Source organism: Loxodonta africana, chromosome 19 (genome assembly GCF_030014295.1).
Source record: "Loxodonta africana isolate mLoxAfr1 chromosome 19, mLoxAfr1.hap2, whole genome shotgun sequence".
NCBI lineage: Eukaryota > Metazoa > Chordata > Mammalia > Proboscidea > Elephantidae > Loxodonta > Loxodonta africana.
The window spans coordinates 63,134,129-63,148,276 of NC_087360.1; the positions used below are offsets into that span (position 1 = coordinate 63,134,129).

General features: G+C 51.4%; 1 protein-coding gene and 1 long non-coding RNA gene across 4 annotated transcripts in view; one reads left to right on the plus strand and one right to left on the minus strand.

Annotated features, from left to right (window-relative positions):
• Positions 1-14,148, plus strand: part of LOC111751290 (uncharacterized) — a 276,943-nt gene that overhangs the window by 24,729 nt on the left and 238,066 nt on the right. The gene's annotated exons all lie outside the window — the stretch shown is intronic.
• Positions 9,966-14,135, minus strand: ZNF703 (zinc finger protein 703). Its single transcript, XM_003412540.4, has 2 exons — positions 13,789-14,135; positions 9,966-12,805 (listed from the first exon to the last, which is right to left on the minus strand). The coding sequence occupies exons 1-2, from the start codon at positions 14,029-14,031 to the stop codon at positions 11,279-11,281; spliced, it is 1,770 nt and encodes a 589-aa protein (XP_003412588.1). The 5' UTR covers positions 14,032-14,135; the 3' UTR covers positions 9,966-11,278.

A 14,148-nucleotide genomic window follows, 5' to 3' on the forward strand; every position in this document is an offset into this window, starting at 1 on the left:
GGTACCTCTGTGTTGACTCGAACTGCCAGCCTTTTGGTTAGCAAACAATCATGCACCATTCAGGGACTCCTTCTTGTTAGGAAGGGCTGTTATGCTGCCTGAATGCTCAAATAGGTGGATTCTTTGCCACCAGGTAGAGATTTCAATGCAAAAGGTCATGAATCTCTTTGAACTTAACAGTCTCATAGCCCTGAGCCTTCTGTCCTAGCCTTAGTGAAGCCAGCCTTGTCTGGCGACAGCATTCTGGAGGCACCTGTGTTTCCTACACTTTCAAATGTCAGCTTCCTCTGGATAAACAGCTTAGTGGGCTTTGGAAGGAGCTTCTAGTTGGTAAGACTTGCTGAAGCAGGGTAAAGGTGAGCTATTGTCCTGGCTTCTTCCTTAATCGTGGTGTGATCCTCAGCACTCACTGTGTGCCTTCACCTCACCACAACTCAGTTTACTCCTGTGTAAAATGGGCACGGCTGAGGACAGCTACCTGGCCAACTAACTGAAAGGGAATAGGCATAAACTGATGCAAAAATTATTGAGCAATATCATTAATGTCACATGCAAGTAAAATTTTGCTGAAGATCATTCAAAAGCAGCTGTAGCAGTGTATCAACAGGGAATTACCAGAAATTCAAGCCAGATTCAGGAGAGGACGTGGAACCAGGGATATCATTGCTGATGTCAGATGGATCCTGGCTCAAAGCAGAGAATACCAGAAAGATGTTTACCTGCATTTTATTGACTATGCAAAGGCATTTGACTGTGTGGATCATAACATATTATAGATAACATTGCGAAGAATGGAAATTCCAGAACACTTATTTGTGCTTATAAGGAACCTATACATGGATCAAGAGGCAGTCATTCCAACAGAACGGGGGGATACTGCCTGGTTTAAAGCCAGGAAATGTGTGTGTCAGGGTTGTATTCTTTCATCATATTTACTCAATCTGTATGCTGAAAAAAAAAGCTGGACTATATGAAGAAGAATGTGGCATCAGGATTGGAGGAAGACTCATTAACAGCCTGCGTTATGTAGATAATACAACACTGCTTGCTGAAAGTGAGGAGGACTTGAAGCAGTTACTAATGAAGAAGAAAGACCACAGCCTTCAGTATGGATTACACCTCAACATGAAGAAAGCAAAAATCCTCACAACTGGACCAATAAGCAACATCATGATAAATGGAGAAAAAATTGAAGTTGTCAAGGATTTCATATTACATGGATCCACAATCAACACACATAAAAGCAGCGATCAAGAAATCAAAAGACGCATTGCATTGGTCAAATATGTTGCAAAAGACCTCTTTAAAGGGTTAAAAAGCAAAGATGTTGCTTGAAGACTAAGGTGTGCCTGACCCAAGCCAAGGTGTTTTCAATTGCCTCATATGCACATGAAAGCTGGACAATGAATAAGGAAGACCAAAGAAGAATTGACACCTTTGAATTGTGGTGTTGGCGAAGAATACTGAATACACCATGGACTGCCAGAAGAATGAAAAAGTCTGTCTTGGAAGAAGAACAACCAGAACGGTCCTTAGAAGAAGGATGGGGAGATGACGTCTCACATACTTTGGCCATGTTATCAGGAGGGATCAGTCCCTGGAGAAGGACATCATGCTTGGTAAAGTAGAGAGTCACACAGAAAGAGGAAGACCCTCGATGACATGGATTGACACAGTGGCTGCAACAATGGGCTCAAACATAACAGTGATCATGAGGATGGTGCAGGACTGGGCAGTGTTTCATTCTGTTGTACATATGGTCACTATGTGTTGGAATTGACTCTACGGCACCTAACAACAACAAGAAGGGGGTGGAAGCTGTTCAGAGCATCCCAGACAATACCTGTGGGGTCAGGGCTGGATTAACCGGTAAGCAAGGTACGCACGGGCTTACTTATGTTCATTTACTAGTCTGTAGTGTACAATTTCAAAGATGTGGTGAAAAACAGGTGAAATTGTGCACTACAGATTAATAAGTAAGCACAAGTAAGCCCACGTGTACCTTGCTTACTGGGTAGCCCGTCCCTGTGTGGTGCTCTCCTTCTGTGCATAAGGGAAGATGAGCACCCCTGCCCTTGTAGTTGGGAGGGGTCACACAACCAGTTGGGGCCAGTGGATTATGTGCAGGCATGACACATGTCATTTTTGCCCTGAAACATGTAACTGTTGGTGCAAGTACCTCCAGCTCTTCTCTGTGACAGCTGACGATGTCTGTCAGTCAGTCAGTAGCCCTGATTAATTATGTGGAACAGTGTGATGCTTTCTGATGTGTCAACTTGGCTAGGCTGAACCACAGTCTCCAGTTATTTAATCAAACACTCATCTATATGCTTCTGTGAAGTCATTTTGCAGAGGTGATTGAAGTCCCTAATCAATTGACTTTAAGTTGAATAAAAGGGTGATTATCCTGGGTGGGCCAGAACTATTCAGGTAAGCCCTTTAAAAAAAGGGGTTAGGTCTTCATTGAGCTCAGAGCGCAGAACAGCTCATGCCAGTAGAGTTTCAGCCTGCTTATGATCTTCGCATCTTGAATGCCTGTCCTATAGACTTTGGACTTGCTTCGCTAGCAATTCTACAATTGTATAAGCCAATGCCTTATAATAAATGCCTTACTATATCACTGGTTCTGTTCCTCTGGTTGAACTCTGACTACCATAGACCCTTGTCAACCCATGATAGATATGTAGTATAAGTGAGAAATAAGACTTTGTTGTGTTCAGCCACTAAGATTTGGGGTTGTCACCACAGCATAACCTAGCCTATACTGACTAATAGGACAGCCGTCTATAGAGCCCTTAGTACATTATATCATAATTAGGTTAAGTATCTATCTCCTACTAGACTGTGAGCTTCTTGAGGCAAGTCCAGTGTCTCCCTCATCTTTTTAATTCGCAGGGCAGACAACAGTACCCAATACATAGTGGGCTTTCTAAATGTTGGTGAACTAGTTGAATCCATTGCACCAACTGGCTCCTGGAAAGAAAGGGCAGAACCAATTTTATTTGGATGGTACGGCATCTAGCACAGTACCAACACATGCAGGCACATTGTTCAAATCTTCTTGACGGGTGTGTCCCCTTATTCTATCCTTCTGAGGCACCCAGACCCAAGTCGATACAAAGCCTGAAGCTACTTGACTTAGTGCAAAGAGTTGTAAAGTCAGAACTTTGTTAGAATCCTGTTTCCACAGCTCTTTGTGATATCTTGGGGGCAGTTTACTTGTTCACCTATCCAAATTTTAGTTTTCTCATCAAAGGGAAGTTTGTTGTAAGAATTAAATGCTTCGCGTATATTATATCTAACTGTGCCATGGTATAAACAAAACAATGCTTCTTGAAATGCCCTAGGATGGGCCTGGCCTATCATTTCTGAACGTTTGTTTGATGGTGCCCTTATTTGAAGATGTCAAATGTAAAAAGGAAGAAGACAGTCACATTATTTAGGAACTAGGTGCAAACTCATATATAACTCACACCACACGCATGTACACACACACACCCAACCCAGGAGAGCAAGCAGGATATGTGGGAACATGCGGTGACATTTTCCAAATTGCTGTTTCCATTCTAAAACCTGCCTCTGATTTAAACTCCAGAAGGATCATTTTATGTTCCAAAGAGCCGTGGAGAGACCCACTGCCCATTTAGAGCAAAGGTCCCCCCACTGTGGTCTGGTTTTTATCTGCTTTTCATTTCTTCTCTCGCCAGCCCCATTTTCCAAAAGCAACTGGCTGTAGGCTATGAAAAATTTGATTCTGTTTGGCAGATCTTGATTTAACCTCACGGGATTTTCCAAATTATTTTTAACAATAATTCTAACCCACTTAAGCACCCCAAGCAGTCTCTGAAATACTTGCACCACCCTATACTCAGCAGTTCATGAAATTAAAAAAACAAAACATTAAAAAAAAAAAAAAAACCCTTTAATCATTCATTTTGTTGGAATCTGTTCTTTGGGTGAAAAATTCCACATTACAATATTCTTCTTGTGCTTTTCTCTTTCTTTATAAGGTGAAGTCATGCAGCTTCTTTCTCCGGAATTTTAGGATTTTATTTGACTTGGGGAATAGGGGCAGTGACAAAGCATCCTAACCAACTCTGACCATCACAATGCTTCACTCTATAAACATTTTATAAACTCATAGAATATTTCAGTTAGAAAGAGCCTTAAAGATTACATGGCTCAACAACTTCATTTCAGAAATGGGAAAATAGGCTCAGAGAGATTAAGTGACTTGCTCAAGGTCACATAGCAATTAAGTTTCAGAACCAGAACCAAACCCAGGGTTTCTGACTCCCATTTTAGTACTCTTTCTACTAAATGTAAAATGAGACATTCTGGATTTTCCAGGGCAGTCCTAAAGATCGCCAAGTATACTTAGACCATTTGTCTCCACTGGGTAGTTCATACAACAGGGTCACTTCCTTTTCTCCCAACCAGCAGGTTCAACCTCTTTTTAGAGAAAGGTTTCCCAGTTCATCTGTGGTCCAACCCACTGACAGCTTTTCCTATTTTAGGAAGTGTTAGTAATCCTGGTGATCTGCCACCACTGTTGGAAAACTAGGAAAGACACTTTATTTAAGAAGTACAAACCATTCCCATCCCTGGAATACTCTGCCAAAGGTGCAAGCTGACTGGGGAGAGAGCAGGTGGAAGAAAATTCAGATGTGTTGTGTAGAGCATTAGTTAAGCCTGTTCCTTGATCTACTTTAGAAATGAAAATTACTGGCTCAGGGGTTCAGTTTCGGCCTTCTCACCACTATGGGCTGAAGGCTCTATGCATCTTTCACCCTTCAAGAGAAGATGGGCCTAGGAGGAATTGGGGAGCTGCCCAACAGATTAGTGCTCCCACAGGAAGGTCCCCAAATCAGCCCCAGGGAGCTCCTCCTCCTTCAGCCCCCATCCCGTAGCTGGACCATCTGATGCACACAATTAGCACCTTATTACATCCTGTCCTGTCCTCTACTGTCTGCACAGTACCACTTAGCACTTTATTAGATCAGCATAAATGCAGTTATATATAATGCTATGTTGCTCCCTGTCTCTTGGGCATGTCTTGTCTCCCCCATCTGAACTGGGCAAGTATTTTGCCTGAGTTTTCTTCTGTATCTCACGGCATCCAGAGTTGTGCTGGGCACGTCAAAGGGATTCGGTCATTTCTGTTTGCTTTGATGAAAGTGTAATCCCAAAATACCTACTGGGACTCTATCTTCCAGGGGCAAGAAGTAGATACCACTTTTGCGGTGCCCTCCTCTTTAAACGATGAAACCAACAGTTGGTCTTTATCAATGGATCACCACTCCCCTGACCTTGTTCCCACCCCTGGACCACTGGGCTTGCTTTATTTCTCCCTCTCTCTTTTTCCCTTGCCTTGCCAACCCAGTTCCCTCCCTTTCCCCCCCTCTGCTGGGTGCCTTTCCTGTACTTGGACCCAGTGGCTGACAGCTGGTTTGGGGGAATTGCAGGAGAAATTGTGGGCACGTTGAGCCTTACAATAGGGCAGGCTTTGTCTGGGGCCATGGTGTGTCTCCACTGACCTTGGAAGTGAGTGACTGGGGATGACTGAGGGGAGGCAGTTTCCTTCCCTCTGTGGGCTGCTGGTATTTAATGTCTTCTTTGTTGGTCAGGGCCTCTGGTGACTGAGCTGCAGGGAGAGACTTTGGGCTGCTCCCTCCCTCCCTCCTGGACAAAATGGTGCATGCTTTTCCTGTTTAAACAGGGCGCAGTTGTGAAGTGCCCTGACTTCGCACACACCAAGGCCCGGCAACCGCTGCAATAAATCAATAGGAAAATAGAAGCTGCCAGTTAGACTAAACAAGTGCATTTGCAAAGACGGCTAGCCCTCATTAATCACTCTGACAGTCCTAAAAACACATTTCCCCTTTAATGACTGTATTTGGATAATCAGTGCTTTTTCCTCCTCTGTCAGAGTTTGAGTAACAGACAGCTGGTGTTATTAAGCCATTGGGGAGGGAGTGCTGGATTAGGGTCCAAGGAGAGCCGTCCACTGGAGGTCTCGGCAAAACGTGAACAGGGGGTTGGCGGCAAAGCTGTTGTTATGCAATAATGGGGGGGAGCTTTGTACTGACGTTGATGGGCTCCGGCCACCATGTGCAAGTTCCCCCCAAACCTCGACACCCACCTGCATTATGGGACTACAGAAGCCTCACGTTGAGTTTTATGAAGTTTGGCGGATTTAATCTGGGGTAGGAGAGGCAGGAGTTTGTCTGGCAGGAAGGTCAGAAGATGGGTTGATGTGTTGGCTTTGTTTCCTTTAGGTGACTTTGGCTTTCAGGAGAAAAGTTTGAAACCCAGCACATTCCTCTTTATAAATGACGTAACACATTAATGCGCAGCACATTATGAAAATGGTAATTCAAACCCATAGTGCTCCAAATTAAACCATACATTATCGGATGCATTCAACCATCTATTTTGCAAAAAGACAGGATGAAATCAAATCAAACAGAAAACTGGAGTGCAGCTTCCCCTACGGAATGATTAATACAGTGCAGAGACACGGGATTATTGCAAGACGAATTCCACCGTAACCCAGACATACATCACAAGAGGGTTAGTTCGTATTTTGAGAGAAGCAATCACATTATGCTGGGCAGGGCAAGGCAATTATGGCGGTGTGAAGATGGCGAAGGGCCCCATACCTCCCACTTGGGTCACGCATTTCTTAGGAGCGAGGGTTTGTGGGTAGATGGTTGGAAAGTTAAAAACTTAACACCACACAATTCTCTTTGAGTCAAACCTGTATCTGAGGGTGTCTTTTCTCTCCCTTCCTCCTACTGCTGCCCACAAGGCCACAAAAATAACCAGGCAAGAGGTGTGAAAATATGACCTGAAGCCAGGAACGTCCAGTGTCTCAAGTTCTAGCTCTGTGGCTTCTACTCTTCCTGGTGCCTTGGGAACACAGGCCCCATTTCTGGCGCCTGGGACAGATTAGGAGGAAGTGGGAGAGGAGGGCTGGGAAGACAAGGAGGGGGAGAAATAAAAGGTGGAGCTGATTCTCAAAGAAAGAGTTGCTGGATGAATGAATTATGCAAGTAGGCAGTTGGTGGGGGAGTACTACCTCTATTAAAATGGCAACTGTATTTAATGATACTTAAGCTACTGGAGGAAACCCTGGTGGTGTAATGGTTAAGAGCTTCTGCTGCTAACCAGAAGGTCGGCAGTTCAAATCCACCAGGTGCTCCTCGGAAACCCTATGGGCAGTTCTACTCTGTCCTATAGGGTCGCTACGAGTTGGAATCGACTCTGCAGCAACGGTTTTTTTGTTTGTTTTGTTTAAGCTACTGAAAGTAGCAAACTCCCCAGGAGCTAATTAAAGCAGCCACATTTCTCAGGAACATCGCCAATTTACTGGTGGGGAGAGCTGACATTTCAGGTTAAAGAACTGGGACACTCCAGACTACGTTAGCTGCCCTTTGGTGTCACCATAGGGGTAGTTTGGGGCAACCTATTCCAACCAGGCCCAGCAACATCCCTCCCAGTCTCAAAGGTTGCCAATGCATTTTACGGGGAAACTCAAGAGACTAAGGAGTTTTCTGACCCCTATTCTCACTTTGGTATAGGGAAAATTCGCTAGTTGTGGGACATACTGAGCCTCTCCCTTTCTCCTGTCCCAACTAGAGGAGCATTTTGGTCCCTGGTCCGAGCCCTGGTGGTGCAGTGGTTAAGAGCTTGGCTGCTAACCAAAAGAGCAACAACCAAACCCACTAGCCGCTCCTTGGAAACCCCATGGGACAGTTCTCTGTCCTATAGGGTCACTAGGAGTCGGAATGGACTCCAGGGCACCAGGTTTGGTCTGAAGGCCATGAAGTGAAAGAAAGAATAAAGTTTAAGTCTCCCTGCACAGGGAGCAATTTCCAGCAGTTTTAGCAGGCATTAAGAGAAAACAGGGAACCCTGGTGGCCCAGTGGTTTAGAGCTCTGCTGCTAAACAAAAGCTTGGCAGTTCGAATCCACCAGCCCCTCCTGGGGCAGTTCTACTGTCCTATAAGGTTGCTATGAGATGGAATCCACTGGATGGCAACAGACAAAAGAAAACAGGAAATGGCTGAAGTGGCAAATATTTTGTTGTTTATATATTTTACCACACACACACATACTCACACACAAAAGTGGTACCTGACAGAAAGGGGGACTTGTGAGGAAGAGAAGATGGCAAAGAATAACAAATAGCAAACAAAGCAAGAGAGAAAAAGAAAAAACGAACCAATGAGTCGCTACATTTCAGGTCCGTTTAAGATCTGGGCCAATCTGAGGGTTGAGGAATGGAATAATGCTGATTCCCCAGGCAAACCTTGAGCGGGTCTCAGGGAGACTTCATCTCTTCAGCCTCCCCCTCACTGGAGTCTCTCCGGGGACAGGCGCCTGGGACCCTAGCAGCCCAGAGTTTTGATGTCAGGCCTCCCTCCAGTGCGACACACACAGGGTCTTCTGGTGGCCAGCACTGGCACTTTCTGCTCAAGAATCCTGATTCTCTCTTGACTAATGAAAATATGAATTTTGCCCAGATACAAAGACTTGCGGGCAATGAAATGAACTTTATGTTGAGATTTCCTGATCCCAAGAGGAGGATACCAGGTGGGGCGAGGCTGCCCACGGAGCTGTGAGTTAGTCCAGCGTCTGGACGACTGACTGAAAGGGCGCGTGCGGAGAAACACCGGCTTTCCCCACCTGACCTCGGCCACAGACGTCTTAGCAGCACGCTGTCTGCGGAGCATGAACTACCTTTAAACAGCACTCCTCACAGAAAAAGCAAAGGGAAACAACAGCAACAACATTGCCAAACCGCCCTAAGCCAACGTGGAGGAGAGCAGCCAGGCCCGGGCGAGGGAGGCCACTGGGGGGCGCGCCCAACAGGCGACCCCGCGTCTTGGGCGCGGGAGCCTGAGCTCGCCCCCTCCGGCCTTGCCACTGGGGACGGGGTGCGTTTGCACCAGAGAGAACGTGGCCTTCCCACGGTGACGTCTCCGGAGCCGTCAGGCCTCTCCTGCGGCCTCTGAGACTCCGCGGGGCCGACCCCGGCGCCGTGTGGCCTCGGCGGTCCCGGCCCTCCCCCACCACCCCAACAAGCGACACCTCCACCCTCGCTGGCCCAAAGACGGCAGAAGGCGGTGTCAGCCGTGCGAGCTCAAGAAAACAAGGGAGCCAGGCCGAGGAGCCGGGCTCCATGCGACCAAGAGTGGCTTCCAGGTTCCGAGTAATCGCCGCGCCTTCTGAGCTGAACCCAAACCCTGATCCCAAGTCTCGGGGGGCGCAAATAAGCAGCCACAACCCAGTGCCCCCAAGCCTTGTGAAGCACCCCTGTCAGCAGGTGCATTTACCCTTTGCTTTCAAGGTGTATAAAGAACACTGTCAGGTAAGGGAGAGGAAAAAAAAAAAAAACCCAAAAAACCCAAACCCCACAGAAAACAGGAAGTAGAACTCTGCGTTTAGAGGAGCAGGAAGCGCGGAAGGTGCCGTCGAGGCTGGCGCCAGTCTTTCGTCTTCGTGCCGCCAGGTGGCGCCAAAGGCCCGTGGTCTCTGACCGCCTGCCCGGTTCCGGGGCAGCGTTGCTGCGAGTCTCAGCTTGAGCCCTCGGTACTGGTTCCCTTCTCAGCCCCTTGCACCTCGGATCTAGGGCCAGAGCAAAATCCACACTCGCACACGCCCTTCACCCTGGCCCCAGGAAATATCACAGCCTTTGATGTGCGGCTGGGAGCTAAATAACTAAGTGGAAAAAATAATAAAGGTGGTTTTATGTTATTTGTAATGCGTTGGCAAAAGTTTTGTTTTTTTTCTCCCCCTTCCTTGAGAAAAGGCAGTAAACTTGCCCTTGAACGGAAATTTCTGAAGGAAACCATGAGGTATTTTAAACAAGAATAAAAGAGGGGTATCTTTTTTTATCTGCTTAGGTGTCTGGAGGTGGGACGCTGGGTGAGGCAAGAGAGAAACACACCACGGTGTGAATATAGCCAAGTATTCCATTTATTAACAAAATAAGTCTTACCAAGGGAGAGCTCTATTCATCCCAAGCAGGTCCAGCAGCCCCCACGCTGCATAAGACCGGGAGGAAAGGAGGGTGTGGGAAGACCCAGAGGCCCGAGTCTTCATCCCAGTCACTGCGGGAGCCCACGGCCAACTTTGGGGGCTCTGTTGGGTCAGGGGTGGGAGGTGAGGGGGACTGCTGTGATCCGTATGTTCCCTGACTCTTCAACCTTCCCCAACGGAGCTAACAAGATTGCATTGTCCTCCTTGGGACTGGTCTGCTTTGGAGGGACCTAGTGAGAATCACCGACCTCGCCCCTACCACCAGGGGAGGGGTCACTGCCCCAATAACGGAGAGAAAAAGAATGACTTATAAAGCACTTCGCAAAATATAAAGAGCAAAGTTCCACACCAGCGGGGCCTACTAGGACTTTTAGTTGAGTAAGATGTGTCCTATGGGTTTCCCACCCGTGAGCAGTGTGACCACTGGGGGCTTGGGGCCCGAGGGGGAGCCGGGAGGGTTTAAAGTGAAGGAACGGCTCTGTGGGAGGCCATTTGGGTCCCTTTATCTGGGGAGCTTGCTGGTAGGGTCAGGGCTCTTGATGCTTAGAGCAAGGTAGGGGAGCAAATTTTTAATTTGGGGGGCCAGGGCCCAGACCAAGGACCCTAGGGGAGGAAGGCTGAAGGGGAGGAGTCACAGAGCAGAGTCCGGGTCAACAGAGCTCTAGACCTCCTCCCACCAATGCCGCCCCGTTCCTAATGCATTATAAAAAATAATCTCCTCTCTGTTACTCATACAAAGGAAAAACAACCAAGAATGGGCAGAAAGGAGAGGGAATGAAGGAGAAAGAAGGAAAAAGAGAAGGGGAAAATGTAGTTTTAACGGTTAAGACTCATGCAAGAAACTGCCCAGGAAGAGAAAACAAAATAAACAGAAGAACCCCAATTCTCCCTCCTCCCCTAAAACCAAACCAATCAAAAAGGAAAACAATTAAGACGTATACCTACGAAAAAGAGAGAAAATAAAAGAAAGGAAGAGGGGCAGGGATCATGTAGTTATTGGTGGGATTAACGTTATTATTTGGGGGAACACAGACTTTTTGCATACCATTGACTCGTGTGGGTCCTTAATGCACTTATATTCCCAGCTTGTAAGCTAACATTACAGTAAATAAATACACAGTCCGGTGGGGGTCTGGGCAGGGAATCCCGGGAGGGACAAGCAGTAGTGGAGGTCGCAGCAGCGACCACGGCCGGGGGAAGGAGGAGGAGGTGGGGTGGGAGGAAAGCTGTAGTTACTGGTATCCGAGTGCCGAGGCTGAGGCTAGTCTCTGTCCATACAGCGCATATGGCGAGTAGTAGGGTCCCGCTGTGGGGAGGGACGGCACCGCCAGGCCCCCAGCTGTGGATAAGTGGCTCTTGCCGTAGGGGTGGTACCGGCTTAGCCCCAAAGTGTGTGGACTCCGCAACGACAGCGACCCGGGGCTGCCTGGGGCGGCGGGCGGGGGGAGGTGCAGATGGCAGGAGGCAGCAGCCGCTGCCGCGGCGGCAGCACTGCCCAGGCCAGAGGCCCCGGGGTAGGCGGCCAAAAGTTTCTCGGCCCCCGGCAGAGCCGTGTGAGTCCGTAGGTGGCTGAGCAGCTCCTCTGAGGTGGCAAAGCGCTTGTCGCACGGCCCGCTGGCCGCCACCCAGTTGCAGCTGTGCTGCAGCGGTTCGTTCTGCAGCATGAAGCCGTAGGTGTAGAGCGGGTGGCCGGGGAGTGCGGCCTGAGCGGCGCTGGATGACAGAGCAGCGGGCTGCAGTGGGTGCCCGGGGTACACTAGCGGGTAGCCCCCCGCCTTCAGGCTGGGCCCAGTAGGGTCGTGCGCGCTGCAAGTGGAGCAGCTGGAACCACCGAGGTGCGAGGCGCTGTGGTAACCTCCCAGGCAGTAGGGGTCGCGGCATAATCCCTGCAGGAAGGAGGGCGGGGAGGCTCCGGTGAGAGGGCTGGAGCTGGGGGGCTTGCCCGGTGGCAGGCCCAGGCCCCCCGACAGCTGGCCTCCCACGAGGCCAGACTTGCTAGGATCCAGGCCAGGCACGAATTGAGACGGGTAGCCGGCATAGGCGCCCACGATGGAACCGTGGTAGCCGATACTGGAGGGTGGCAGCGGGAACACCGAGTGGCCGGGTTTGTAGGGCGACACTGGCGCCACATGGCCTGCCCCCACCAGCGCCGAGGGTGGCTCCGACTTGCGCCCGGAGGTTACGGCCTCGGTGCCGCCGTGTGCGCCGGGCTCACCACCGCCGCCGCGGCTCACTGCTGCCGGCTCTGGGCTGGGCTTGGGTTCCTGGTCTTTCTTGTCCAGCTCCCCGCTGCCGCCCCCGCCGCTGTTCTTGCAGTCAGAGTGGTGCGGGGAGCCGCCCCGTGAGCCGCCGGGGGAGGACGAGGACGACGACGCGGAGACCGGCGCTCCATGCGGGGGAAAGGGCGGGCAGGCGGCGCTGGGGACCCTGAAGCCCGCCTTGTCACCAGGGGACGAAGAGGACGAGGAGGAGGTGGAGGACACAGAGGAGGAGCCGCCGTCTTTGCGGGAGTCGCCGCCAGAGCCCTTGGAATAGGGCTTGAAGCTGGACTTGTCCTCAGCGGGGGAGTCACCTAGCTGCTTAAGGGCAGCCGACGCGGAGGCCGCGCCCGAGGCGGAGCGGCTGGGGTCCTTCTCCGTTCCCAGGCCGTTCGCCGCTGCGGCTACCGAGTTGAGCTTGGAGGAGGGTGGCGGGTCTGGCTTGCCGATCTGCGAGCAGGTCTGGGCCAACAGCGCCAGTGGACTCTTCTTGGCGTCCAGCTGTGGGAGACAGCGGCAAGGGGAGGGAGAAGCGGGTGAGACTGCGAGGCCAATGGAAGCAGCGGGGACGCCCAGAGAGCTGACGCTGGCGGCGCCGGCCGCACCGGTGGTGGCGCGATGGGGCTGGAAGGGGCCTTGGGGAGAAGGCCTGACAGCTAGGGCCAGGTCCGGGTGGGGCAGCTGGGCGCAGCTGCGCTCACATCGCCCGTCGGCTGGGGCCCAGGCTCCTTTGGGTCGGGAGTGCGCCGCAGGCCCAGGGCAGTGGGGCAGCGAAAGGGATTCACCAAGGCGGCCCCGCCGGAGGGGTTTTTCTAGAGTCGGGGCTGTGACTCGCCCCCGTCCCTCTAATCTCCCCCTCCTTTTTCTAGGCCCAGGGGAAAACTTATTCTTTCAGTTTGGGCAACTTCGCTTGGGACGGGTTTCTGGCAGTGGCGCAGCGGGGTAGAAGCGGGGAGAAGCGCATTCTCAAGGGCTACCTTTGGCGCTCTCTTAGTAGCCCCTCCCTCACGGGGAGGGCACCCAGGGAAGTGGAAGGAAGAAAGACCCGGGATCGGGACTGCCTGGGCGTAGTGCGCCCTAACCCGATGGGACAGAGGAGCAATGGGACGGGGGCGGTCGGGGCTTCAAAGGAGATAGAGCAGGGTGGGGGACTGGAGAGCCCCAGGAGAGATGGCCTCTGGCCTGGAAACTGGGTGCCACAGGAAAAGTAAAGGCCCAGTGGAGACTTCCAGAGCAAACGCAATTCGTGAGAACACACGTAACTCCGCCAGGCGTGAGTGGAAGGCAGCCTTCCACGGTGAAGCCTGGGGAGACTGGGTGGGCTCCAATCCTTCAGCTCTCGGTGCCGCCTCACCCCGTTCGCCAGCGTAGCCAGACCTGGGCGTCGCACCGAGTCCCGGGGCGCAGGGAGTACAGCCGTGGGCCCGGCCGTGGTGGGCGGAAAGGGGACGGCGACAGGGGCGAGCAGCGACCGGGAGACTGACCTCAATGGGGCTGACGGGAGTGGAGGACAGCGGCTGCAGGTACTCCGGGTGCAGGAGGTGGCCGGTGTGAGCGCTCAGCATCTTCAGGACCCTGATGGGGAGCCGGTTCGCCTGGCGCAGGGGGTCCGCCGGGGGCAAGAGGGACACCGCCGCCGGCACCGCGGGCCTCTTCCCGCCGCCGCCGCTGCCGCTGCCGCTGCTCTCGGGTGTCCTTGGGTTAGATCCAGCGGGCGAATCGCTCATTTGGAGGAGGCAGCGCCACTGGGGGGGCGGGGAGGGAGGGGGAGCACCGGGGAGGCGAGCTCCCGGGGCGGGTGGGCTCGCACGGCAGCGACGAGCGCCCTGCAGCAGCTGCTGCGC

Excerpts from the sequence above, each read along its gene's own strand:
- ZNF703 (XM_003412540.4), bottom strand. The coding sequence starts at position 14,031 with ATGAGCGATTCGCCCGCTGGATCTAACCCAAGGACACCCGAGAGCAGC. Across the intron at positions 12,806-13,788 it reads CTCCCGTCAGCCCCATTGAG|CTGGACGCCAAGAAGAGTCC; the intron begins GTCAGTCTCCCG and ends TGTCTCCCACAG.